At 48.2% G+C, this 26,740-nt stretch overlaps 2 protein-coding genes across 14 annotated transcripts in view; one reads left to right on the top strand and one right to left on the bottom strand.

Moving 5' to 3' along the window:
- Positions 1-1,309: 1,309 nt before the first annotated feature.
- On the bottom strand, positions 1,310-15,375 carry KNOP1 (lysine rich nucleolar protein 1). 7 transcript variants are annotated; one of them, XM_081560798.1, is made up of 5 exons: positions 14,817-15,375; positions 11,571-12,466; positions 9,313-9,381; positions 4,409-4,486; positions 1,310-2,172 (listed from the first exon to the last, which is right to left on the bottom strand). In XM_081560798.1, exons 2-5 carry the CDS (start codon positions 12,462-12,464, stop codon positions 1,864-1,866), a joined length of 1,350 nt encoding a protein of 449 aa, XP_081416924.1. In that variant the 5' UTR covers positions 12,465-12,466; positions 14,817-15,375; the 3' UTR covers positions 1,310-1,863. The 7 variants fall into 7 exon arrangements, with proteins under 7 accessions (XP_081416924.1, XP_081416925.1, XP_081416926.1 ...); XM_081560799.1 differs by having other exon boundaries at positions 15,053-15,375; XM_081560800.1 differs by having other exon boundaries at positions 15,106-15,375.
- Positions 15,122-26,740, top strand: part of IQCK (IQ motif containing K) — a 141,617-nt gene continuing 129,998 nt past the window's right edge. For 6 of the 7 annotated variants that reach the window (XM_081560814.1, XM_081560811.1, XM_081560810.1 and 3 more), the window contains exon 1: positions 15,469-15,668. In XM_081560814.1, the coding sequence (XP_081416940.1) occupies positions 15,485-15,668 (184 nt within the window). In that variant the 5' untranslated portion in view covers positions 15,469-15,484. Of the gene's footprint in view, positions 15,669-26,740 lie in introns of all 7 variants that reach the window. The other variant, XR_014074057.1, reaches the window with a different exon arrangement.

The following is a 26,740-nucleotide window of genomic DNA, read 5'->3' as shown; positions in this document are numbered from 1 at the left end:
GTGAGCTCTCAGCAAGACACAGGGATCACAGACGTGGTTGGTTCCTTTCACACTGGGCAAGTTCCTGGAGTGTGAATCAAGACCACCCCTGTCAGAAGAGGACATGCCCTGCAGAGCTAACTCAAGTGCAGAACCTTACCTTGTAAGGCCTCTTCGGTTATGTGTCTCAAGATTGAATCCATGGAGGGCCACATTCAGGTTATGAGGGAAGTGGCCCACCAGAATCACGGCTAACACAGGTATGTAGGAATCTAGACCTGGACAATGGCTGTTGGTCAGGGCCCAGGCAGACCTGCCTCACTTCTGCCCGGTGGGGCAGTAGTGGACCCATGTTCACCTCGTCAGCATCTGAACCTCAGTCTTCTTCCTGACTGCTTGAGAATTTCCCTCCACATGCCAGGGGCTGGCTCGAGAATGGGTGGGCAACACTGCTGGGCGAGTTATGACAAAAGGGCTTCTGAAAGTTTCTTTGAACCACAAGCAGCTTTCTTTTCTCCCTCTGGAATGGTCTAGTGTCTTGATTTGCTGCATGCAATTGCTACAGCCATCTTGCCACCAAGCTGATGAAGCCAAGGTAGGATGGTGGAGCAGAGAGGAAACATTTGTTTCCTTCATGCAAAGCTGAATCAACCCCCTACACAGGACTCCCTCCCATGAGACTGAATTTCCTGGCTGTCCAGGCCTGCCGGAGATAGCATGTCTGGAGGGGGAGTTCAAGCCAAGTGGTGTGAAAAAGGCCCACAGAGAACTCATATTCTGGGAAGCAAAATGCTAGGTGAATAGAGAGAAGGTGGTCACATGTCACTGGGGGGGGGGGGTACCGGGAGTTTGTAAGGCTGCAGCATGAAGGCTTTGGAAACTGTCCCCGGGCCGATGAGGCAGCGCTCTGTCACCCCCACGTCTGTGCCTCCTGACATTTGACTTCCTCCATAGAAGTCACCTAGGATTCTCTTTCTTGTGGTTGGAAAGAATCCAATAAACACGTCCCTGGGAATGAACGTGCCATTTGTGCGTGTGGAGGATTAGCCAATTGCTCTCTTAAATGCCTTGCTCAGAATCCAGTTAAAGCAGAAAGATTAAATCCCAGCACAGCCCTGGGGATGGAAGGAACACAGACTGCAAAAGGCAAGATGGGTTTAGAAACAGTTTCCCAGCAGCAGAGGCAACTCAGCCACATCTGTTTGGTGGGAATCCAGACGCCTCTCTGCCTGTGGCTACTCCAACAAGGGGGAGGAGAAACAAGCTTGCTCTTGCCCGTTTACATTAATCCCACTTCCTGTTTGAGATGTAGACATGTAATAAGCCTCTGTTTCTTCAATCAAAAGACATTTTAATCCCAATGAGTATTTTGGGTGAAATTCCCTAGAGGGGATATTCAATGTAGTGAATAGTTGACATAGGCCTTGGGACGCAAAAGTACACTTGGCACTTACTTGTTGAGTGACCCCAGGCAATGTTATTACTTGATCCCAAAACCCCAGTTTCCTCACCCCAGAACCCCATTCCCTAAGATGAGGATAATAATAGCACCTGTTTCAGAATCATGGAGATTAAATACACGAATGCAGGGGAGACATGTAAGAGCCTGGCATACAGGAAGCACTCAACAAGTGTGAGCTGCTGCCAGTTATACGCACTGTCTGCAACAGGAATGGAAGTGTCACACAGAAAACAGTAGCCACTCAACACGTTCTCCTGGCTCTTGAAAGGAGCTGCCCTCACCCCAGTCTGTCCAAGCACATCAACACAGTTGTCCTTAATCTTCACAGGAGTTCGATTCGAGACAACTGTCCTATGGCTTTCATCTGCCTGATAGAACAATAAAAGCAACGTTGGGTGTTTTGGGGGACGCGACAGAAGAGTTTAATCTTCAAACTTGATTGACTTGGATGCGTTCCTGTCAATGTAAAAGACTTTGGCCGGGGGGGTGAAGCCGAGCCCGGCCCCCCGGCTGTACTTCCAGCTCATGGCCCGGTCGTAGTCCTGCTGCAGGTTCCGCTGAAGGGTGTCGGCCGCCTTCTTGCTGAGCGCCATGTTGGGCCTGGCCGCCGTGGTAGAGGGGTGACTGAAGGAAGGGGACAGATTTTTAAAGCCACCCATGAGTTTGAGAAATTTCATTTTCTGGTCCTCATTTTCAAAACCAGCAGTATCCCATTGGCCAAACTGGGTTCCCTGTGGTAAGAGAAAACAGGTGGTTACTCTCCTGGCTTCCAAAGCCCTGGTCTTTCCCCAGCCCCCAGCCAGGGAGGATCTAGATGATCAAAGGCTTACTGGAATTCTTAATTCCAACCAGAGCCCTGTGAGGAGTGCTGTTGGTTCCCACTCCGCTGAGGAGGAAATGGAGGTCTGCAGCTGGAGGGGGCTCAGGCCTCCTCAGTAATCCTGCTGGAACTGCGTGTCGGGCCTGGCCCTCACCAGAGCCACCTTTCACACCGAGCTGCCCGTCTGCTAAACTCCTTCTCCCCCGGTTCATGGCAGTCAGTACGACACACCTCGCCAGCTGGCTACTCATCCGTCAGCCTGAGGTGGAGGTGGAGAGCGCAAGTGGGAGTCTGAAATGCACTTCTCTTTGCAGGAGCACTGCATTGTCTAGCAGGAAAGGCATGGAGGCCAGGAGAGGTAAAGGGTCACAGGAGTTGGAGGCAGAGTCAGCCTAGGAACTCAGGGTTCCAATTCCTGTCCAGAGCACTCTACCACCCATGCACTAATCACCCATGTTTGAGAAAATGCAAAAGAGCCCCTCAGAGAAGTGGCCCAAAAGACTCCCCTCCCAAGTCTGTGGCAGAGGTGAGAAACCTAGCTCCCCATGAAGACTGACTTTGAAGACTCAGGATCAAACCACACCTGTCTTACCATGGTCAAGTTACTTAACCTCGCTGAGCCTTAATGTCCTCATTTGCAAAGAGGGGGTGTAACACGCCTCCGCCACTTGATCCCAGTAACCCAGAGCACGATGCCCGGTTGGTTTTAAATCCTCAAGAACTGGCTGTTCTACCCCTCCTCCTACCCACCCACCCCACCAGGATTGCTGACCTCCGTGCCGCCCAGGAACTTTCCGCTTGTAAGCCAAACGCTAGCAGAGCTCTTAATTCTAGGTCGGCTTTGGAATAATAGGAACCAGTCATTACTACAGCTGCCCTGAGTGAACTGGTGACAAGTTCCCCCAGCTTCACAGTGGCTCCAATACAGGACCAAAGACAGCTTCCCAGGCCTTCAATTTCTAGAATGAGAGGCCACGTCTGACAACCTTGGGCTCGGTCTAGAGGAAAGAGTTACCAGAGGCTGACCAGTCCTGGGAGCCAGCTCCCGGAGGGGACCCGGTCTTACATGCCCACCGTGTGCCTCAGCAGTCAAGTGGTCCTGGGCCCGGGGGCAGTGCCCCCTAAAGCAGTTCCGGAAGACCCCAGCCCCCGAGCAGCCCCCTGCTCTCGGGTCCACCAGTAAAGCTGCTGGGCTGCTGCCAGCCTGTTTCTGGCCTTCCTCACTCAATCATGGAATCTTATCAGCTCTGCCCAGCTCCAGCGGGTGGAGAGAAAGGAGACCCTAGAGGAACAACATGCAACAGGCCGCATTCCATACTCCAGTGGGCCAGAGCACGACTCCCATTTTACAGGCGTGGAAACTGAAGTTCACAGGAGGGAAGTTACTTGCTCAAGTCTCATAGCTATAGAAAGTGGCCGAACTCAGAATGGATCTCAGATCTTTAGATTCAAATCAACTGTTCTTTTCTGTGTTACACTATGAAAGCTTCGAACAGCACAAGCAGACACGCCTTCCCGTCATCTGGATCCTCTTCCCCCAGATCCATGTCTATTAACAAGCTCTCTTCTCTCCCCTCTGCCCCCTCCTAAGCCTCAGGCCTGCAGACTGAGCCTTCTACCCCAGCTCCCTGCTCCCCCCACACACACCCTCCAGCAGTGCCCACCACACCCTCCCATCCCCCTTCAGCCAGATCACGGGCCCCATGCTATACGCTCTCCTGTCCCATCTCCTCGGCCCTGCTTTGGAAATTTCCTATTCCAACTGGACCAGAGGCCTGCCACACACGCCCCCACCTCGGCCCCCTCCCCCTGTGCCAGCAGCCTTTTGAAGGCACCGCCCACTGCTGGGAAGGGCTCGTCATCATGTGCCCCAAGAAACTGGTGCCCAGGACACCCTGCCCGTCCAGAGGAGGAGACAAAGGTCCAGGCAGCTTATCTCAAGCAGCCAGCTCTCCAGGAGGGAGGCAAGCACCTCTTCCAGAAGGAAGGAAATGAGCTCAGGACGAACTCTGTGGAGAAGGGAGCCAGCTGGTGGGCTGGGGCTGCCTCTGGGCCAGATGGACTCGCCCTCCTGCCCCTTCACTCCTCAAGGTGAGAAGGGGGTGGGACGCTGGAGCACGCCTCAAAGAGCCCACCGGCAAACTTACTGTCCACTTCTTGGTGTCAGAAGCTTCCGTTTTACCCGACTCACGATCAATCTCTTCTTGCAAGGCTTTTCGCCTCACCTGAGCAAGCGAAAGGAAAGGGAAGAGGGCAGTGAGGCAGGCAGTTTCCTTTGAGCTTCAAAGCCAGGACAGAGATGCGGTGGGAGTAGGGGGGAGACTGAAGGGCTCTTCACCTGAGGGGTCTGATGCTATCTCAGGCAGCTTTGTTCTGCTGCAGACTGTGGGAGGCATTTGTTAAAAATACCCTCTGATCACCTGAAGGCGCAATCCCTTGGCCTAAAATGTGCAGGCCTCCTTCACCCTTGCTTTCCACTCCTTAAGGATGAATCTTCCAGGGAATCCCCCAGTGGTCCAGTGGTTAGGGCTCAGCACTTCCACTGCTGGAACCTGGGTTCAATCCCTGATGGAGGAGCTAAGATCCCAGAAGCCACAGATGTGGCCAAAAAAAAAAGGATGAATCTTTCTAGACTAGAAGAAGCTTGTCTACCTGTAGCATTAGAACCTTTTTTGCCTGTAAGAGCCATTTGGGGTTGAAATTTTCCCAAAATATACTGCCCACAGCCCTGGCTGTACAAAGGATATTGTAGTTAACTCTCTTGCGGACAGCATCTTCTAGAAAGAACACAGACTGTTGAGTCAGGCGTTGGCTAGTTTGACTCCTAGCACCGCCTTTAACTAGTTGTGTGGTTTTGGGTGAGTCAATTAATCTTTCTGTATCATGGTCTATTTATCTGCAAACAGATGAATACCTCTACCTCAGAGGATAACTGGGAGACAGAAAACTGTGATACTATAATCTATAGTAAGAAATATATAACAAGACTCATCCCCATTCCTGGCATGGAGTTCTAAAAACCCTAGGAATTTCCGCTGCTGCTAAGTCACTTCAGTTGTGTCCGACTCTGCGACCCCACAGACGGCAGCTCACCAGGCTCCGCCGTCCCTAGGATTCTCCAGGCAAGAATACTGGAGTGGGTTGCCATTTCCTTCTCCAGTGCATGAAAAGGGAAAAGTGAAAGCGAAGTCGCTCAGTCGTGTCCGACTCTTAGCGACCCCATGGACTGCAGCCTACCAGGCTCCTCCGTCCATGGGATTTTCCAGGCAAGAGTACTGGAGTGGGGTGCCATTGCCTTCTCCAGGAATTTCCAGAGAAGAACAATTCAAGTTGTTAACGTTAATTAGGTGACTCTGGGAAGCACCTGCGGATGGGGGCTGGTTGCCAGGAGAACCAACTACCAGATTAAAGGGTTGAAACCTTCAGGTCTCCCCTCTGGGGAGAGGCCGGGAGGTGGAGATTGAGCTCAACCACCAAATGGCCAATGATTCAATTAACTGTATCAGTAATGAGTGTGAAGTTGCTCAGTCGTGTCCGACTCTTTGTGACCCCATGGACTGTAGCCTACCAGGTTCCTCAGTCCATGGAATTTTCCAGGCAAGAGTTCTAGAGTGGGTTGCCATTTCCTTCTCCAGGGGATCTTCCCAACCCAGAGATCGAACTCGGGTCTCCTGCATTGCAGGCAGATGCTTTACTGTCTGAGCCACCAAGGAAGCCCAGTAATGAGGTCTCCATAAAACCCAAAAGGCCAGGGTTTTGGAGAGCTTCCCGGCTGGTGAACCCTGGATATCTGGCGAGACTGGAGCTCTCCAGGAGGGCATGCAGCTCCAAGCCCCCTGTCCCGTGCATCTCATTCTTTGGGCTGCCCTTGAGTTATATCCTTTTAGAATAAACCAGTCATCTGTCGAGTAAAGTGCCGCTCTGAGTCCTGTGAGTTGCTCTGGCACATTAATTGAACCCGAGGAGGAAGTCTTTGGAACCTCTCTTCTATAGCTGGTTGCTCTGAAGCGCAGCTGACAACCTGGCTTAAGACTGACATCTGAATGTGGGGGGTGGGGGTGGGGAGCAGTCTGGTGGGACTGAGCCCTTCGGCTGAGGGATCTGACAGTATCTCCAGGCAGACAGCGGCAGACTGAGCTGAACTGTAGGACACTGAGTGTGTCAGGGACTCACGGGTTGGTGTGAGAAAGTCCCCTGCTCTCACAATGAACTGTGGTACGGAATGTAAGACTGTCAGCCCCCAGCACAGCAGGGACCTCACACGCTGTGACCAGAGCAGCTCAAGGCCACAGTCAGCGCACTAATGACGCTGCAGTTGGATACAGAGGCTTTGAGGGCCTGACCCTTCCTCCCAAGGGTTCAGTTGTAATTTAGCTGCCCCCAGTTTGCGGCCTTTCCTCCTCTCTTCTCATCTGCCACCGGCTGAGTTGAGGTGACTGTTTATATGGTTCAAAACTACATAAAACAAAGTCGAGTGGCAGCTGCAGGGATGAAAGAGAAAGTGATGGCAGATTCCTACAGGGGGGTCAAGCTGCCAGTGGGGAACCATGTGGAACTTCAGTGGATGTGCACTCAGTGAAGCGGAAAGCAGTTCACCGGCTAAGTGATAAAAGTGAAAAGAACTGTATACAGCGTATGACTGCATGCTGCTCTGAAATCACAGGTATACTGTTAGAAGGAAAAGTCTAGAAGAATGTAACAACAAAGGGTTAACAGCGATTATTATTAGGTAGTAGGATTTCAGGTTGCTTCCCCCACCTTTTAACATAATGAACTTTTTTACAGGAAAAATAGAGAGGTGAGGCAGAAAGCTTCACTTACACTGAAGTTATCTGTCACCCAAAACGGTTTTCTTAGAAACTGTGAAGTACTTAATAGGCACAAATCCATAGGAAGAAAAGATGTGGCTGGTGAGCCTTGCATGGGCAGGTGGCATGTGAGTGGCTGGGACACCTGGGAGAGAGGAGGGCAGGGGCTGGGCCTATAAGAGTCAGTGCCCACCTGTCTTCTCTGAGGCCCACCAGCCCCTGCAGCCCAGCCCTCCCCGCCCCCAGTGATGATGCCCTGCAGAAAGCTGGGGAGCTCCCTGTTCTGGGAGGCCTGTGCTCTGTGCCAGGCCTTGGACGGGGCTCTGGCAGCATCATCCTACTGATCCTCTCAGCCCCTCCTCCAGGGAGAAGGGCCCCAAAGGCATCAGGTAGGGAATCATGGAGACATGAAACATCTGGTAGGCCTCCCTCCTCGTACACGGCTGACTTGCAAGCACTCCCCCATTTCTCTCTTCTGGAGCAGCGGGGCCACCCCCGGGCCGTGCCCACATCACACCCTGCGGCTTCTGTCCAGCAGTCCCTCCCTGACGCAGCCTGAGGGCACAGGCAGGTGAATGGCTCCCGCTTACTAAGCACAGATCTTGGGCAGGCCCTTGCTGAGCGCCTCCCCAGTGCAGCCTCGTCTGGTCATCACAGCCCCCTTACATGGGATCGTGAGGCTAGTGACTGCCAGGGTCACCTCATCAGAAATGGCCCAAGGCCACATTTATGTGGTTATTTACTATGCTGTCCTAATAAGCCCTGGGGTCCAGGATCACAAAATATCCCAATTCCAAAAGTCTGGCTCCCACGTAGGATCCAGGCATGACAGAAGCAGAAGCTGGTCCACAAATAGAACCACCCCTCCTAAGGCTTCTGTACAACAGTTATATTTCTACAGACTAGCAATATATGCAACAATGAAAAATTGAACTAAAATACTATTTACAATAGCATAAAAATATAATTAAGGAAAATCTGACAAAAGATGTGTAGGACCTATACACTGAAAATTATAAAACATTACTGAGAGAAATTAAAGAAGACCTAAATAAATGGACAGAGATGCCATGCTTAGAGATCAGAGGGCTTCACACTGTTTAGATATTAATTCCCCCTAAATTGGTCTAGAGATTCAAGGCAATCCTAATCAAAACCCCAGAAGTATTTTTTTGGTAGCAATCAACAAGTTAATTTTAAAATTTATATAGAATCACAAAGGCCGTGAAATAGCCAAAGTTCTTAAAAAAGAATGATGCTAGAGACTTACACTACCTGATTTAAGACTTATTATATAGTTACAGTAATCTAGACAACGAGGTACTAGTGTAAAGACAGACATACAGATCAGTGAAACTCAACAGAGAGCCCAGAAATAGACCCACACCACACATCACACACACACAGAGTCAACTGATTTTTTCCAAAGGCAATCTAGGCAGTTCAGTTGAAAACTGAAAATGTTTTTAACATCAAAACAAATAATACTAGGAATACTGGACAGCCAATAACAACGAATAAATTATTGATACATGCAACAATATAGCTAAATCTCAAAATGATTATGTTAAGTGAAAGAAGCCCATTTAAAAAAGAGCACTACTGTATAATCCCAATTATACACAAATTCTAGAAAATATAAACTAATTCACAGTGACAGAGTAGAAGCAGTTACCCGGGGATGGGGAAGGGTGGGATGCATTACAAAGGGGCGCAAGGAAACTTCTGGAAATGGTGGGTATGTTCGTTATCTTAATTGCTTAGCTGGCTTCCTAGATGCATACATATGTTAAACTCATCAAACTGTACATCATAAATATGCATAATTATTGTATGTCAATTATATTTAAGTAAAGTTGAAAAAGACAAAAAAAAAAAAATGCTGCTGCAAGGAGCCCAGGAGATGGCACATGGGCCAGGAGGGGCTCGTCTCCCCTGCCCAGCCTGCGGGTTCTGGGGACATGTCCCCTCCTCCCCCTGCAGCAGTTAGGAGTAGGACAACCTCAGCCTGGGATGCTGCAAGACCCGACGGCCCCTCACCCAAGGCCGTGGCAGTGAAGGGCTCTCCCAGCATTAAGTGAGGGCGGCCACAGGCTCCCTGCCCCTGGAGGTGGGGCAGAGGCTGGCCTGGGGGCCTGTGGAGCTCCCGACGCCTCTGGGACCAGGATCCTGTGGCCGGTTAGGAGGCGAACATGTTTCTTGGGGGGCTGGGGAAGGTGGTGGATGATGAGGACCGGCCATACCTGGTCTATGTGCGCTTCGTCCATGTTGCCCTTCTTTTCCAACACCACCTCCAAGTCCGTGTCGGGCTCCTGCAAAGAAGGCAGGGGGAGTAAGGCTCAAATGGACAATGGCCTCCACTGGAGCAGCCCAGCAGGTGAGATTGTGACGGAGTTCAGAAAAGACGCAAAACTGCAGCACCACCCCTCTCCCACCCCACCCACCACAGAACACCTGCCAACCCCTCTCCCACTAGTGCTAAGCCATAGTGGACTCTTTGCAACCCTATGAGCTGTAGCCCACCAGGCTCCCTGTCCATGGAATTTTCCAGACAAGAATACTACAGTGGGTTGCCATTTCCTACTCCAGGGGATCTTCCCAACCCAGGGATCAAACCCACGTCTCCTACATTGGCAGGTGGATTCTTTACCACTCAGCTACCTGCGAAGCCCTTCTCTTCCACCACGCTCCCCAATTCTGTCCTCAGAACTGTGGCACTGATCTATTTGCCAGATGAGGAATCTAAGGCTCAGAGCAGTGAAGGGGCTATCACGAGGTCACCGCACAGCTCAGAGACAGGGCTCACACTAACCCAGATCTCCCGACTCAGGCTGAGAGCATGACCTTCCCTGCCAGACGCCACCTCACTTCCCAGGTGACGGCAAACCAGCCAGGAGCAAGGCCAGGGCCCCACTGATGGTGGGGGAGGGGCAGGCAGGGGCCAGGGAGGGCAGAGGCAGGGGCTGGCCGCCCTGCAGCGAACCTGAATCCCCCTAGTTCCCTCTTCCACACCATGCCCCACGCCCCCCAACTCCAGAGTTCCGGTCAGTACCTTCACTCCTGCCTGAACCACCGGGACAGGCTCTACCGCTGCTTCCCCACCCACAACACCGGTCCATGCCACACAGCAGCTTGGGGACATCCTGAACTTACAGAATGCCCTAGGTCAGTTCTATCTCAAAAAATAGTAAAACCACCACACCTGGACCACACCACCCTATCCCCCCAAACCCTCCGCGGGATCCCATCTCATTTACATGACAATCCACACCCCTGCAGCCGCTAGTCTCTGCCAGGCCCCAGCAGGCCCAGCCCCTGCCACCCCCGCCCCTTTGCTCCTCCCAGGTCTCTGCACCTGCTGCTCCCCGGGAGGTCTCAGCTCCCACGCGGTGTCCTTGCTGGGCCTGCACGGGCCATGCTCTCTCAGTGACCTCAGCCCCTTGCAGGACCCTGTGACAGTGAGATTCAGGGCGGCCACTTTCCTCGAGGTCTTCAGCAGTGACGACTGCCACTTCTGCGCTTCAGGTGTGTTCCACCTGGCACCACGAGTCCCATGTGCTGAGCCCTGGAGGGCTCTGTTCGCTCACATCAACCCCTGGCTCCCGTGCTCAGCCCATCTCCTCCCTCCCCTCCCCCATCCCGGAAGCTGGTCTGGATGGACAGCCCATCTCTGCCGTCTCCACCAGGCGGCCATCCCTTCCCTTCCTCCTGGTAACAGGACCACCACCTCCCCCCAGCTTCGGACAGTAGGGTGCCAGTGGGATGGACGCTGTCAGCCCCTGCCCCTGGCTTGAGACCAGGGCTTCTGGTTTGTGTGACCCAAAGGAGAGCTGGGAGAGCAGTGCCAGACGCTTCCTGTAATCGTTTTGGAGGGGCTGCCCTTCTCCCTTTGGGGGTGGCTTAACTACTATGATGAAAGCCTGGAGATGCTGGGACCATCTTACCTCGGGGTTGGGGTAGGGAGGAGCCTGAGACTAAAACCAGCATTGAAAGATACAAAGCCTGGAGCTAGGAAAAGCCACATAGGCATCTTCTGTGATCCAAATTTAATTTGATCCCTAAACTGTCTATCTTGAGCTCAGATAGCTCTGGACATTCGTATTATCGTATTATCTCAGGAACTATTTGCACTTTAGATAGCAAGTGGTTCAGAGTTTAGAAAGAGGAATTTATCTGAAAAACGTATTCCTATTAATAAATTTTTAATAATTAAAAATAATTATTAATATTAAATCCTATTAATAATTCAAAAACTTAATCCTATTAATCCAGACCCTGAGTGCAGAATAGTGAAAACTTGGGTCAAGTTTCGATAGCAAAGGATATACACCTCTACTACTGAGGATATTACACTAGTGCCCAGATCCAGCCATACCTGAAACTAGACAGCTATCAAACTTTCTAGTTATGTGTCAGTAAATCCCCCTTTTCTGACTGATTACCCACTCCCAACTTCCACCCTTGTTCTCCCCAAGCAGTGGGCTTCAGAAGGAAAGCCTACCTCTTCCCAAAGCTCCTCTGCTACTTCGCTCTCCAGCCTCTTCTTCTTCTTTCTCTTCAGAGCTGGCTCCCCGGTGTCTGCCTGCTCCACCCTTTTCTTGGACTTCACTTTCTTCTTTACCCTGGGGCCATCTCCTATGGGGATATATTCTGGAGCTTCAACTCTGACTGGCTTCTTTTTACTTCCTTTCGTGGGGCTGCTCGCCACAGACCAGGAGCACTCAGGGTGCCCCAGCAGGGGATCTCCCTCCCAGTGGATTTTCTTCTTCTTCTTCATCTTCACGCTGTGTTCCCTGGGACTCCCTTGCTTCTGTTTCTGTCTTGGGGCTGCCTGCTCCTGGACGCCATCCTTCCCATGTGAGTGAGTATACAATGCATTCCTGGCCTCGCAGAACCAAGGATCCCTGCCTGAGAAGGCTGTAGCTTCCTTGGCCTTTTTCTCCTTCTTGTGTTTTTTGAGCTTCTTGCCAACTCTGGTCACTTCCTCGTCCTGTCCGGGGTCTGGAAAGGTCTTCACCCTTGAGCCAGGGGACATGGACTTCCTCTTCTTCTTCTCTGCACTGAGGGACTCAGACAGATCAAGTGCCTGTGTCCTGGGGCTGCGTGACCGCTCAGTCCGTCCAGCACGTAGTGTGATCTCAGGGTCAAGGTGCTCCTCACAGATGGTGCTGTGACCCTTCTTTTTCTTCTTTTTCTTCACAAGAGGCATTTTGGGTACCTGCTCTTGGATCACATTCTTCAAGGGTGGTGTGGCTCTTGGACAAACCTCTGTGAAATAATTGTCACTGTTTAAAACCAAGTATTGAGTCTCTGGCTCTTTAACCACCTTCTTTTTCTTCTTCTTCTTCTCTGGGAGCCCAAGGCCCACCTCTCCTTTGTGAGCCTTAGTGATCATTCCTGAAAAAAGAAATGGTACTAATTATCCCATGTGAAGTGGCCTTGAGTACAACTCCACTAGGTATGACCAAGAGTCACGCTTCTTGGAGTGGATGGTCTGAAAGGTTAGGGGCTGGGAAAATGTGCACGGTTCCTGGGGAGCAAAGGGAAATATGATGAAAGAAGTAGTTCATGCTAAGTGGCTTCAGTCGTGTCCGACTCTGTGACCCTATGAAGTGTAGCCCACCAGGCTCCTCAGTCCATGTGATTCTCCAGGCAAGAATACTGGGGTGGGTTGCCATGCACTTCTCCAGGGGATCTTCCCAACCCAGGGATCAACGTGAGTCTCTTACATCTCCTGCATTGGCAGGTGGGTTCTTTACCACTACTGCAACCTAGGAAGCCCCCCGAGTTTAAATCCTGACAGCCTCAGGTTCAAATAAATCCAAGTTGCTCCCTCATCTTAAGTCAATCACCTATCCTCCTCGGGCCTTAACTTCCCCATATGAAAATGGGGGGAGATAACACATCCTTTCTTAGAGAACTGTTGGAAAGAATAAACAATAATCCATGGAAAGTGCTTGGTAGATTGTTAATTGCTTTCCTAACCCCCTTCCACAAACTTCTTAAGTCTAATCATTCATTCCACAGAAATGTACCCTGTGCCAGCCACTGAAACAACTGCACTCAAGCTGCAGGCAAGGTACTGCCCCCAGGGGCTTACCTTTTATTGGATGATGGGGACAGAAATCTTAGGTTAACTCTTCTTGCTGATTCTCACCAGAGGTAGTAACTGTAATATAATTAACCCTTGCTTCATCTGAAGAGCTCTGTTGCTTTGCATCTGGAAATTAACTGCTCCAGCCTATACCTAGGGTAACTCTCTAATTACCTTCCAAAGAATGAAAGCAACAGTGAGGTATGGTGAGGAGCCCCAGCTGGGGCTGAGAATGGCTGTGTTCAAATGGTGACTTATATAGTCTTGCCACCCAGCAGTGGCTTCTCTGGGCCTCAGTATCCCCATCCATAAGAGGCACTGAACCAGATCAGATCATAGGCTCACAGGTGGTGGTGGGAGCCATATCTAGTCTATGAGCCTGTTTCAATGTTTTTAATTTTTCAAACAAATTGGTAACATTTAATGACCTTGAATGCTCAGCTTTTTTTTTTTTTTGGAGGGAGGCGGTCATGGAGGCGCCTATGAGAAGGCGCTGGGTGGGCCCTCAAGTACGTTTCACCTTCCAGTTGGACTAGTCTCTCACTCTAGTCATCAGCCCAGGTCCTGCTACCTGGACTAGATGACATGGAGACACTCAGGGAATCCAGAAACAAATGGCTCCTCACAGGAGCTTTGGACAGTGGGCAGGAAAGGCCAGGAGCTGCTTCATCTGGCAGTGTTCCTCAGCCTTAGAGCCCAGAGGCTGGACGTGCCTCACTCTAAGCTGTTTCAAAAAGCCAGGCCAGGCCTGAGCTGTAGCTCAAGCTCACTCATAACTGGCTCCTATAGCCCCTGGAGATCTGAGGGATCAATCACATGCTTCCTCCTGGCTCTCTGGCTTTCTGCTGTATTCCCAGGGCCCAGCTTTGTACCTAGCAGAGTGGGTGCTCAATAAATGCTCACTGAACGAAGGAAGGGATGCTAGAGATACAGAGATGAACAAAAGATGACCCTGCCATCAAGAAGCAAGTAGGTGTGGATGAGAAAGAGTTGTGTTAACAGTGATACATGTGATAAAAGCAAACACAGTGGTAAGGTTAGAATAAGAGAGGTCACCAAAGCTGGCCTACCAGTTGTCGGAAAACTTTCTGAAGAGGTTTCCAGCTTGGGCAAGCACAGGATGGAAATGCTAAGCCCTAAGACAAAAAAACTGAAGTGTAAGGTGACTGCGGAGGGGTGACTGAAGCAACAGGCTGGTTGGAATAGACATCTTGAGATATCCATGGGGAGATGTTGATGGACAGCTGGCTGTATGGTCTGAGGCTCGGGGGTGACAGGGCTTATATGGGTGAAATAAATTTAAAAATATATGGATGGTATGTAAGCTTTGAACAGAAGGAGCATGAGACAGAACCTCAGAGAATACTAATGTTTAAATGGGTGGGCAGAGGAAGAGGGGCCTGCAAAGAGGGAGAAGGTGCCAAACCGGAGAGGGTGGAGTCAAGGGCGCCTCAAATGGAGGAGTGGTCTAGAGATCTCATAACAACGAAGTCAAAGGGAGTTTGTCGCCAACTTAATCTCCTTCTCTGCCTATCTCCACCGTTTAAACACTGCAGCACTTTCCTCTTCCGCAGTGAAGAAAAGCCTTCCCTTCAAACCCGACATCCCAAGTGTACTCATTCCTTCAAGAAGGGAAGAGGAAATAAACCTTACAGCGTCTCCTGCGAACGCAAAATGCTGCCTCCAAAAGCGCTTTTAAATTCTCGCAGTAGCCTCGTGAAGATCGGTGTAAATAACCCATCTCAGAGACGTGCAAACTGAGACTTGGAGACTTTAATTTGGGCCCTGGGTCCCAAAGCCAGCAAGGGGTAAAACAGGGATTCGAACCCAGCCCGCAGAACTTCGGAGCCTGTGCTCCAAAACCCAACTCCCACCGCAGGCTCACTAACAGGAAGCAAGGGAGCCGCGAAGGGAGACTGCCCCCTCAAATGCCCGACTGCACCAAGGCTTCTGCACAGAGGGCGGGATTATGGCAGGTCCCAGATCCAGTTCCAAGGCGGGAGAACTTCCTGAAGATGGCGCCTCAGACCGGCGACGAGGGGTACGTGGATCTGAAGGTGCAAATCATCCTCCTCCGGTCCCTCCGCTCGCCGCGCAAGTTCCCAGACCCACTCTCCAGTCCCGGATCCGTCCCGCCTACGACTCGCTCCGCGAACTCACCCAAAGGCCAAAGTTCCCCGCCTCCACGTGAGAGCCCGCGCCGCCGTGACCCGGAAGTCAATCTCGACTCGTCATCTCGTCCCCGCAAGATACGGTTTCTTCCGGGTCGCGGCCTTTTGCGGCAAGCGGTTGCCGTAGAAACGGCGGCCCTGACCGCGGCTATGGCGGCGTCCGGACCTGTGGGCCGCACCGCCCAGCGCTTGGAAGGGACAGTCTCCAACGAGTCGTCCATCACCGCCAGAACGCCAGTGCCCGTAGTGTCTCCCGAATCCCTCGATCTGCCCGTCTCGCCGGTGCAGGTTTCGGAGCTACCTAGCAAGAACCTGTGGGAGCAGATCTGCGAGGGTAGGCAGCCCGCGCCGGCCGAGAGGGACGGGACTCGGGCGGCCCGGCGGGACCCGCGCTTGCTGGGCGCCTCCTGTGCGCCAGGCGGCTGATGTGCTAGGCCTCCAGGCAGCCTCGCCGCGGGACCGCCGGGCTCCCCATGTTACGTGCGGGGAAACGGAGACTCTTGAGAGGCTTGCCGGAGGTTACGCAGTGCAGCCTTCAGCCTAAGTCCATAGTCAGGTCGAAGGCAAGGGAAAGAAAGGGGAATAAACGGGACCTTGGAGTGAACCAGTGATGCTGAAACCTCCTTTCAGTTCAGTCGCTCAGTCGTGTCCGACTCTTGGTGACCCCGTGGACCGCAGCACGGCAGGCTTCCCTGTCCATCACCAACTCCTGGAGCTTCCTGAAGCACATGTCCATCGAGTTGGTGATGCCATCCAACCATCTCATCCTCTGTCGCCCCCTTCTTCTCCTGCCTTCAGTCATTCCCAGCATCAGGGTCTTTTCCAGTGACTCGGTTCTTTGCATCAGGTGGCCAAAGTATTGGAGATTCAGCTTCAGCAGCAGTCCTTCCAATGAACATTCAGGACTGATTTCCTTTAGAATTGACAGGTTTGATCTCCTCGTAGTCCAGGGGACTCTCAAGAGTCTTCTCCAACACCACAGTTCAAAAGCATCAATTCTTCAGTTCTCAGCTTTCTTTATAGTCTAACTCTCACATCCATACATGACTACTGGAAAAACCGTAGCTTTGACTAGATGGACCTTTGCCAGCAAAGTATTGTCTCTGCTTTTTAATATGCTGTCTAGGTTGATCATAGCTTTTCTTCCAAGGAGCAAGCAGCTTTTAATTTCATGGCTGCAGTCACTATCTGCAGTGACTTTGTAGTGCAAGAAAATAAAGTCTTTCACTGTTTCCACTGTTTCCCCATCTATTTGCCATGAAGTGATGGGACCAGACGCCAGGATCTTAGTTTTCTGAATGTTGAGTTTTAAGCCAACTTTTTCACTCTCCTCTTTCACTTTCACCAAGAGGCTCTTTAGTTCTTCTCTTTCTGCCCTAAGGGTTGTGTCATCTGTGTATTTGAGGTTATTGATACTTGTCTCAGCAGTCTTGATTCCAGCTTGTGCTTCATCTAGCCGGCATTTTGCATGATGTACTCTGCATGTAAGTTAAATAAGCAGGGCGACAATATATAGCCTTGACATACTCCTTTCCCAATTTGGAACCAGCCTGTTTTTCCATGTCCAGTGCTAACTGTTGGTTCTTGACCTGCATACACGTTTCTCAGGAGGCAGGTAAGGTGATCTGGTATTCCCATCTCTTTAAGAATTTCCCACAGTTTGTTGTGATCCACACAGTTGAAGGCTTTGGCATAGTCAATAAAGCAGAAGTAGATGTTTTTCTGGAACTCTCTTGCTTTTTTGATGTTCCAGTGGATGTTGTCAATTTGATCTCTGGTTCCTCTGCCTTTTCTAAATCCAGCTTGAACATCTGGAAGTTCACAGTTCAAGGGCTCTTGAAGCCCCGCTTGGAGAATTTTGAGCATTACTTTGCTAGCTTGTGAGATGAGTGCAACTGTGCGGTAGTTTGAACATTCTTTGACATTGCCTTTCTTTGGGATTGGAATGAAAACTGACCTTTTCCAGTCCTGCAGCCACTGCTGAGTTTTCCAAATTTGCTGGCATATTGAGTGCAGCACTTTCACAGTATCATCTTTTAGGATTTGAAATAGCTCAACTGGAAGTCCATCGCCTCCACTAGCTTTGTTTGTAGTGATGCTTCCTAAGCCCCACTTGACTTCACATTCCAGGATGTCTGGCTCTAGGTGAGTAATCACACCATCGTGATTATCTGGGTCGTGAAGATCTTTTTTGTCTAGTTCTTCTGTGTATTCTTGCCACCTCTTCTTAATATCTTCTGCTTCTGTTAGGTCCATACCATTTCTGTCCTTTATTGAGCCCATCTTTGCATGAAATGTTCCCTTGATATCTCTAATTTTCTTGAAGAGAGCTCTAGTCTTTCCCAGTCTATTATTTTCCTCTATTTCTTTGCACTGATCGCTGAGGAAGGCTTTTTTATCTCTCCTTGCTATTCTTTGGAACTCTGCATTCAGATGAGAATATCTTTCCTTTTCTCCTTTGCCTTTCACTTCTCTTCTTTTCTCAGCTATTTGTAAGTCTAGGTCAGACAACCGTTTTGCCTTTATGCATTTCTTTTTCTTGGGGATGGTCTTGATCCCTGCCTCCTGCACAGTGTCACGAACATCCCTCCATAGTTCTTCAGGCACACTGTCTATCAGATCTAATCCCCTGAATCTATTTGTCACGTCCACTTTATAATCATAAGGGATTTGATTTAGGTCATACCTGAATGGTCTAGTGGTTTTCCTTACTTCAATTTAAGTCTGAATTTGGCAATAAGGAGTTCATGATTGGAGCCACAGTCAGCTCCCAGTCTTGTTTTTCCTGACTGTATAGAGCTTCTCCATCTTTGGCTGTAAAGAATAGAATCAGTCTGATTTCAGTATTAACCATCTGGTGATGTCTGTGTGTAGAGCTGTCTCTTGTGTTGTTGGAAGAGGGTGTTTGGTATGACCTGTGCATTCTGTTGGCAAAACTCTGTTAGCCTTTGCCCTGCTTCGTTCTGTACTCCAAGGCCAAATTTGCCTGTTACTCCAGGTATCTCTTGACTTCCTGCTTTTGCATTCCAGTCACCTGTGATGAAAAGGACATCTTTTTTGAGTGTCAGTTCTAAAAGGTCTTGTAGGTCTTCACAGAACTGTTCAGCTTCTTCAGCAGTACTGGTTAGGGCGTAGACTTGGATTACTGTGATATTGAATGGTTTGCCTTGGAAACTAACAGAGATCATTCTGTCGTTTTTGAGATTGCATCCAAGAATTGCGTTTCGAACTCTTTTGTTGACTATGAGTGCTACTCCATTTCTTCTAAGGGATTCTTGCCCACAGTAATAGATATAATGGTCATCTGAGTTAAATTCGCCCATTTCAGTCCATTTTAGTTCACTGATTCCTAAAATGTCACTGTTCACTGTTCACTCTTGCCATCTCCTGTTTGACCACTTCCAATTTACCTTGATTCATGGACCCAGCATTCCAGGTTCCTATGCAATATTGTTCTTTACAGCAATGAAGGAAGTTGCCATTATTCATTACCTCCACGGTAGTTTGGTCTCAGATCAAACAACAGGGAGGGAACACAGCCCCGCCCAGCAACAGAAAATTGGATTTAAGATTTACTGAGCATGGCCCCACCCTTAAGTACAAGACCCAGTTTCCCCCTCAGTCTATCCCATTAGGAAACTTCCATAAGCCTTGTATCCTTATCCCTCAGAGGGCAGACAGAATGAAACCCACAATCACAGAAAACTAATCAAACTGATCACATGGACCACAGCCTTGTCTAACTCAATGAAACTATGAACCATGCCATGTAGGGCCACCCAAGACAGACGGGTCATGATGGAGAGTTCTGACAAAATGTGGTCCACTGGAGAAGGGAATGGCAAACCACTTCAGTATTCTTGGCTTGAGAACCTCACGAACAGTATGAAAAGGCAAAAAGATACAACACTGAAAGATGAACTCCCCAGGTCGATAGGTGTCCAATATGCTCCTGGAGAAGAGTGGAGAAAAAAACTCCAGAAAGAATGAAACCTCCTTTAGTGAGCAGGAGAGAAGCACTGAGATGGAGATGGAAAGCTTGTTTAAAACATAGATTCCCAGGCCCTGCCCACAGGGCTCGTAATGGGGTGTAGGGGGTTTGCACTTTTAAGGAACACCCCAGGTAATTCTGATGTTGATAGTCTGTGGCCCACGTGTTGAGCAACCACAGTCTAGATAGATTTGGCTTTAATCCTTCTCTACTTCTGTGGTGGTGGTGGTTTAGTCGATAAGTCGTGTCCTACTCTTGAGACCCCATGGGCTGTAGCCCGCCAGGCTTCTCTGTCCATGGGATTTTCCAGGCAAGAATACTGAAGTGGATTGCCATTCCCTTCTCTAGGGGATTTTCCCGACCCAGGAATCGAACCCAGATCTCCCGCACTGCAGTCAGATTCTTTACCGACTGAGTTATGAGGGAAGCCCTGTCTACTTCTAACGTTCCTTAAAATCCACAAATGGCATTTAGCTCACCTTCCTTTGTTGGCCTGCAATGTACCCTTGGTCTTGCTGCCCCATATTACTCATCACCACCTTGGACAAGTTAGGTATACCTGGCATATTTCCGAGTTACTGGATTCCAGACCACAGCAATAAATGAACTCACAGGAATTTTTGGCTTCCTAGTACCCATAAAAGTTTGTTTACACAATCCTGTAGTCTATTAAGTGCGTGATAGCATTGTGTCTAAAAAAACTCTGTATATGCCTTAATTTAAAATACTTTATTGCTGAGGAATTCTCTGGTGGTCCAGTGGTTAGGACTCTGAGCTTTCACTGCAGAGGGCCCAGGTTCCAATCCTGGTAGGGAAACTATAAAGTCCCACAAGCCAGGGTGGCCAAAAGGAAAAATACTTTATTGCTAAAAAAAAAATGCCGTCACCGTCATCTGAGTATTCCATGAGTTATGGTCTTTTTGCAATACTAATGTCAAAGAGCACATATCACCATGACAGATACAAAATAAAGAAAAAAGTTAGAAATATTGTGAGAATTCCCAAAATGTGACGCAGACACAAAGTGAGCAAATACTGTTGAGAAATGACTTGCTTGACGTGGGTGGGATTGCCACAAATCTTCATCTTGTAAAAAAAGAAAAACTCTATAGCTTCTAAGTGCAATAAAGTGAAGCACAATAAAACAGGGTGTGCTTGCATCTCATCCTGTCAGTAAAGTAAGCATAATAATGGCACCTATTTCGTAGTGTTAGGAGGATGCAGCTAAAGGGTCACTTCCGAAAGGGCTTAGCAAAGTGCCCATTTACAGCAAGGGCTCAGTGTGTATTACTCTTAATAAATAATGCTGGATGTTTTGTTTTCCTCCCTAAGGTTGTGTACTCCTCAAGGTCAGGAACTCACATTTGTCATTCTTGTGGCTACCATCATTACCTCAACTGTCTGAAAGAGTGCTGTCCGGTAGAACTTTCACAGATGGGTATTGAGCAATTGAAATGTGATTAGTGCAACCTTGGAACTGAATTTTTTGTTTTGCTTCTAATAAGTTCTGATAAGCTAACACAGCTGCATGTGGCTAATGGCCACTATATTGGACAGTGCAGGTCAGTAAATGTTGAATGGAGAAAAGACTGAATATGTCGGTATGTTGGACTAGGTAGCAGGAGAGAGTAATGAGTTGAGAGAAGTGGAAAATTGAAAGAAAGAAGAGAATAATGGACTCAGAGGTGATAGATATCCTCAATGACCATCTATTTCAACTCCTGCCCAGTGCTTGAATTCCTTCTGCCATATTGCATTATACCTAGAAAAATCTTTTTCATCTTGGATGTTTTCCTTGTAACGGCTACCTCTTGGTCCTTACCCTCCTGGTGCTGTGATCCAAGTTGCTAATCACAGTACCATTATGAAAACACATGTCAGTAGAAGGTTGTTATTGCGGCTGTCTTTTCCCAGGAGTGTGCACTTCTCCAGGGCAAACAGCTCTTTGCAGCAGTGGTGTTTTGTTGGGGAACTGCTCAACAACCCAAAGAGGGGATAATCCTTGTACCTACCTCACAGGGCTGTTGTGAGGATGGCTTAAGATGACATATGCAAAGGTGCTTGGCACAGTGCCTGGCATTTAGAAAGTGCTCAATAAATATTCTGATGTTGACAAAGAAGCATGCTTTGCGTTTGTTTTAGAATCGTGAAATTTATTTTTGTCAAACAGGCCTGTAGCAAGAAGGTCAAGACACAAGTATTTTGTTGCTCTGAAAAGCAGCTAAATTGATGTCACTTACAAAGTGGTAGAGTTACAAATATAAGTTAATGAGGTGAAAGATGGTGAGTTTATACACACAGACCCTGAAATGATTGTTATAATGTGTATGATAGATCCAGTTTCTTAAAACAAACATTCTAACAAATGTGATTTTCTATAACAAACATAGTAAATTCAGTTTCTCGCAGCAAATAGCAGGCTTGGTAATGATCCTGTGTTTGAGGTTAAGTATTATATTTTATTAGGATACCTCCATTTAAAAAGCAAATCATCACAGCTAACAGACCTGTCAGAAACTCAGTTTCAAGAAAATGAGAATAGGTGTTAAGACCTTTATTCTATCTGGCTAGTCCTGTGCGTGTGTGTGTCTGTATGATGACTTGTGAATATTCTTCAGTTTTCTCATCTTTCCAGTGACAGCTAATTTTTTATTCTCAAAAGCACCTGTATTAGTATCAACAAACGTCTTTCCCCCTAAGGCTTCTAATTAAACCTTGTGATTGCTTATGACTTAATGATTTTTAGCTATGGTTTTAACCAAGACAGAGTCAAATTATTTGGAGCTTACAGTCTTCTATTCAGATACTGCTGTTATTATCATTGCCATTGGCATCCTCATTATTGCCATTAGTTCGTCACTCCAAAGCCAGTCTCTGGCCTCAGCTCTCAATGCTGTTGTGAAACCAGGTCCCTTCATGTCGTCCGCTAGGTAACAACATGGACCAGTTCTGAGTCAGTGCTTGTTCTCCCAGCACAGCAGCTAAGCAGCTGGAGAAAAGTGGCAGCAGATGGCTTGTCAGCAGTGCCTATCAGGCAGCATCCATCAGCGCCTTCTCACGTTGCGTACGTGTGCTGGTCCCAGGTTTTTCCTCCACTCCTCTGACTTGGTGAAACCATTTGACAGATGGAGGAGGCATTCACTGAGACTAGGCAGGTGCTCAGGAGTAGGGAGAGAATCCTCCAACTTGCAAATACCAGCAAACATATTTGTGTCCGCATACATGGAAGAAGTATTTTATCTCGCTACCCACACAGCTCAGCCCTGCATCTGTGCTTTGGTGCCATCCTCTTGGTATCCTCGGATCCTGCCCTATCGCTCATCTCTCCTACATCTTTAACTTCTCTGCTGGCTTTTCCCTCCAAGCATCCTGTAGTCAGCTAGCTTGGGGAAAGCCTTTCCCTTGACCCCTGTCATCTTCTAGCTCTTGTCTGTCAGCTAAACTTCCAAAAAGAACTCTTGTTTGCACTGCAACCGGAAGTGGTGTCTGGCTACCCATCACTCAAAAGCCAATGCACTGGCAACCCACTCCAGTACTCTTGCCTGGAGAATCCCATGGACGGAGGAGCCTGGTAGGCTGTAGTCCATGGGGTTGCTAAGAGTCAGACACGACTGAGCATCTTCACTTTCACTTTTCACTTTCATGCATTGGAGAAGGAAATGGCAACCCACTCCAGTGTTCTTGCCTAGAGAATCCCAGGGACGAGGGAGCCTGGTGGGCTGCCGTCTATGGGGTCGCACAGAGTCGGACACGACTGAAGCGACTTAGCAGCAGCAGCAGCAGCAGCAAAAGCCAATAAAGAGGCAAGTTTGGTGGAAAGGAAAGTATGCTTTATTTTGGATGCTGGCAACCTGTGGGCAGGGGGTGGGATGGGTGGGAGAGGCAGACTCCTGTCCAAAGGCCAACTCCCTGCCTCTACCGCCCACTCCTGCCCAACCAGTAGGCTGAGGAAGAGGGCTACATGCAGAAATAGCACAATCAGCTGTGACAGTCATCTTGAAATTGGTCATCGGTGGTCAGGCCAGGATCATCTTGACTGTTTAGGGTACAGTTCATCTTCAGTTCCAGGGTTGGTTTGTTCCCATTTGCTTGAGGTCAGTTCTTGGAATTGTGGCAGCTTATGTTATGGCTACAGTCTGGTCATCATATAGTTAACTTCTTCCCCTACCTGGTGGGTATTTCAGTACTTGTAAGACAGCTCACAGGATATGGCTCAGAGTATTATCTATAGTCCTTCTTGAGATGGAACTAAAGGTCCCTGACTATGCTTAATGACTAAAGTATTATTATTTAGTTTTGTTGGACTGCTTTCCTCTGTTTCTGCATTTTCTCACTTCTCTGATTATTCTTTGGCTAAAGTTTTTCCACAAACAGAAGGCATGTGGAGGACATGGTGGGCTAGGACCATAGGGTCCTGCTTGATTTCAACACCGCTGTCATTCCCATTCCTTTATAAACCCATAAGCTCCTATTTCACGGCTCTGATGAAATCATTCTCATACGTCAGTCATCATATCTGCCCATGTTGGGCCAGGCTTTGACCCCAGGCACTGTTCAAGACACTGACAATTATTTTCCATCATAGACTGCCAGTCCAGAAATCAGCATCTTATATGCGTCCCTTTCACTTTTCATGGTCCCTACATTGATTCTCCAATCCCTATGGATCCTACTGGCTCCACATCTCCTGTGAGCTCCAACTCCCCACCCCCTGGTTCTCATGGCCCTTACCCTGTTTAGATTGCTACTGTAGCTTTCTAATTGGGAAGGGCTTCCTTCCAGACTATCTTTCCATAAGAAGCTCTCTCAAATTAAAATCTGATCACATCATCCGATGACCTAGAATGATTTTCACAGCTTTCATGGTGAATATAAACTCTTTAACTTAACATCTAAGCCCCTTTAATAGTTGAGTCTCAGACTTCCCTGGTGGCTCAGTGGTAAGGAATCCACCAGCCAGTGCAGGAGGCACAGGTTCAATCCCTGATCTGGAAAGATCCCACATGCTTGGAGCAACTAAGCCCATGAGCCACAACTATTGAGCCTGTGCTCTAGACCCGGGGAGCCACAACTACTGAGCCCACGTGCCGTGACTACCGAAGCACATGTGCCCGAGAGCCCGAGCTCCACAACAGGAGAAGCCACCACAGTGAGAAGCCGGCGCACAGCAACTAGAGGGTAGCCCCTGCTCACTGCAGCCAGAGAAAAGCTCTTGAAGCAACAAAGACCCAGCCAAAAATAAATAAATAAAATAAAAAACCAATAATTTGGTCTCTGCCTCTTTTTTTTTAGGTTCATCACCTACCATTTATCCAAATCATCCTAATGGTTAACACTTACAGAGATGCCCTTTATGTGCCAGGCACTGTGCTAGGTGCTTGATTTTCCTCTTGTCTAAACCTCATAACAACTTGGTGGTTTAAACAGATAAGGAAATTGAGGCATAGAGAGCTTAAACTTGCCCCGAATAAGTGGTAGAATCAGACTCCAACTCAGATATGTGCGACTCGCAAGTTCAAGCCCTTAAGCAACAGGCCAGCGTGGTTCAAAGTATAGACCTGGGGCACGTATGTCACAATATCCCAGATACTTGCTAAAGTGCAGATTCCTTTGGTGTGATGACTTGCTCTGTTCCTTGGGGGTGAGTCCCTAAGCTCTACATTTTAAATAAGCTCTCTTGGCAAGTGACTAAGCCCCAGTACCACTGTCCTGTGCTGTGTACCCTGAGCCACAAGAAACCATGCCTTCCAACACACCATGCTGTTCCAGTCCTCCGAGCCTTTGCACAAGCTTTGCCTCTCACTGGACAATCTCTGCTTTCTTCTGTCTTTATCTTTTAAGACTCAAGCCCAAGTGACCTCTCTTCTGGAAAGCCTTCTATTATTCTTCACACTGATTTTGAAGCCTCTTCTTGGTGCTTCCTGAGTGCAGCCCTGTACAACATTGCTTTCACACCTCGTAACCACTGGCTCTTCCTATCCATCTCCTCACCAAACGGGCTCATCTGCTCTCTTCATCTGTCCCTCCAGCACCTGGCACAGCCCCTCACCATAGTGTATGCTAGCCAAGTGTTCACTGGATTCACTTCCAGCCTCCACCTTCCTGGTTCATCCCTTTGCAGTAGGCCACTTGCATTTTAATGGCTGTTTCAGTTAGAAACATGTTCAGCTGCAAATCACAGAAAGCCCCACCAATAGTGGCCTGAGCAATAAAGACATTTCATTACCTCACATCCCTGGAGCATGGTGGGATAGGGAGCGGGTTCCAGTTTGAGCACAAGGGTTCTGTTCCACCAACAGGGTTACAGGCTGTTTCTGCTCTGCCTCTTGCATAATATTGCCTTTGTTGTGTAAAATGAACTTTTACTTTTACTTGTTCGTGGATTACTGTTTGTTTAACAAACGTGTAACATCAAATTCCCCTAACCAATTTCAGGTTCCCCCTGCTATCCAAAAGTAGAGAGTTCCTATGCAACCTTTCAGATGCCAAAATGACATAAAGTGAAGAAGCAGTTATACCTTAGGACACATCTTGCTAAAGGATGCATTAAATAAATCTAGAAAAAGCACAGTGTTCACAGAGAACTCAAAGCTATGGCAGCTTGATGCTGAGTTGTTCAGTGTAGTCCCAGGGACGGAGTTTGGCGGTACCCACTCCACTGCTTGGGGTACACACTTCCTCTACAACAGTTCACTGCACAACAAACTGAATGTTCTTTTTCACTTTTCATCTTTTCACATAAAAGCAACAATGCTGTTTGGACTAATTTTGGTTAGTGAACACAGGTGGGTCTTTTGTCAAAGTGAAGTGCATAAAACAAACTTAAGAAAAGTGGAAGAGACCTGGAATCCAGTTTACAAGCTTAAGTAACTAAAAGATTGTAAACATTCATACATGTAATACACCTGATTTTCTTAAGAATTTATAATGCCAAACCAGAAAACTTTTCTTCAGTTCTCTTTACAAAGTTAATCAAATTCATACAAGCTTTCAATGTAAAAAGCATCAGTCTTTAATCAATTATACGTTTTAATTGAAATCACAAGGTGATGGCAGTGTTAAATTCTCAAATACGCCAAATTCTCTTAAACATTACAGAGGCTTGAAATAAAACACACATCAGATTGTCCTGAACGTAATTATTTTCCCATGCTTCTGCAGAATCATATGCAGAATCATAACTTTATCTTTCGTGGTTGTATGATGAAGCAGTTTGTATATTTTCCATCAAATTTCTGTGTGGGAAAAATATAAATAGCAGATAAGTAATAAAGAAATATAGATAAAAGTAAAATATAATTTTAAATATGTGTAAGATTATACCTGAGAGGAACAGACAGACTTAGGAGTATGAATTATTGTAAACCTTTTGGAGGGTAATTTGGCACAAAATTTAAATCGTTTTTTCATTTGAA

The sequence above is a fragment of the Giraffa tippelskirchi genome, chromosome 13, assembly GCF_054371585.1.
Source record: "Giraffa tippelskirchi isolate mGirTip1 chromosome 13, T2T-mGirTip1v1.2.pri, whole genome shotgun sequence".
Classification (NCBI taxonomy): Eukaryota; Metazoa; Chordata; class Mammalia; order Artiodactyla; family Giraffidae; genus Giraffa; species Giraffa tippelskirchi.
The sequence above is the reverse complement of the archived record's forward strand: the minus strand, read 5'-3'. Positions and strand labels throughout refer to the sequence as shown.

Excerpts from the sequence above, each read along its gene's own strand:
- KNOP1 (XM_081560798.1), bottom strand. The coding sequence starts at position 12,464 with ATGATCACTAAGGCTCACAAAGGAGAGGTGGGCCTTGGGCTCCCAGAG. Across the intron at positions 9,382-11,570 it reads CAGAGGAGCTTTGGGAAGAG|GAGCCCGACACGGACTTGGA; the intron begins GTAGGCTTTCCT and ends CCTTCTTTGCAG. Across the intron at positions 2,173-4,408 it reads CTGACACCAAGAAGTGGACA|GGAACCCAGTTTGGCCAATG; the intron begins GTAAGTTTGCCG and ends CTCTTACCACAG.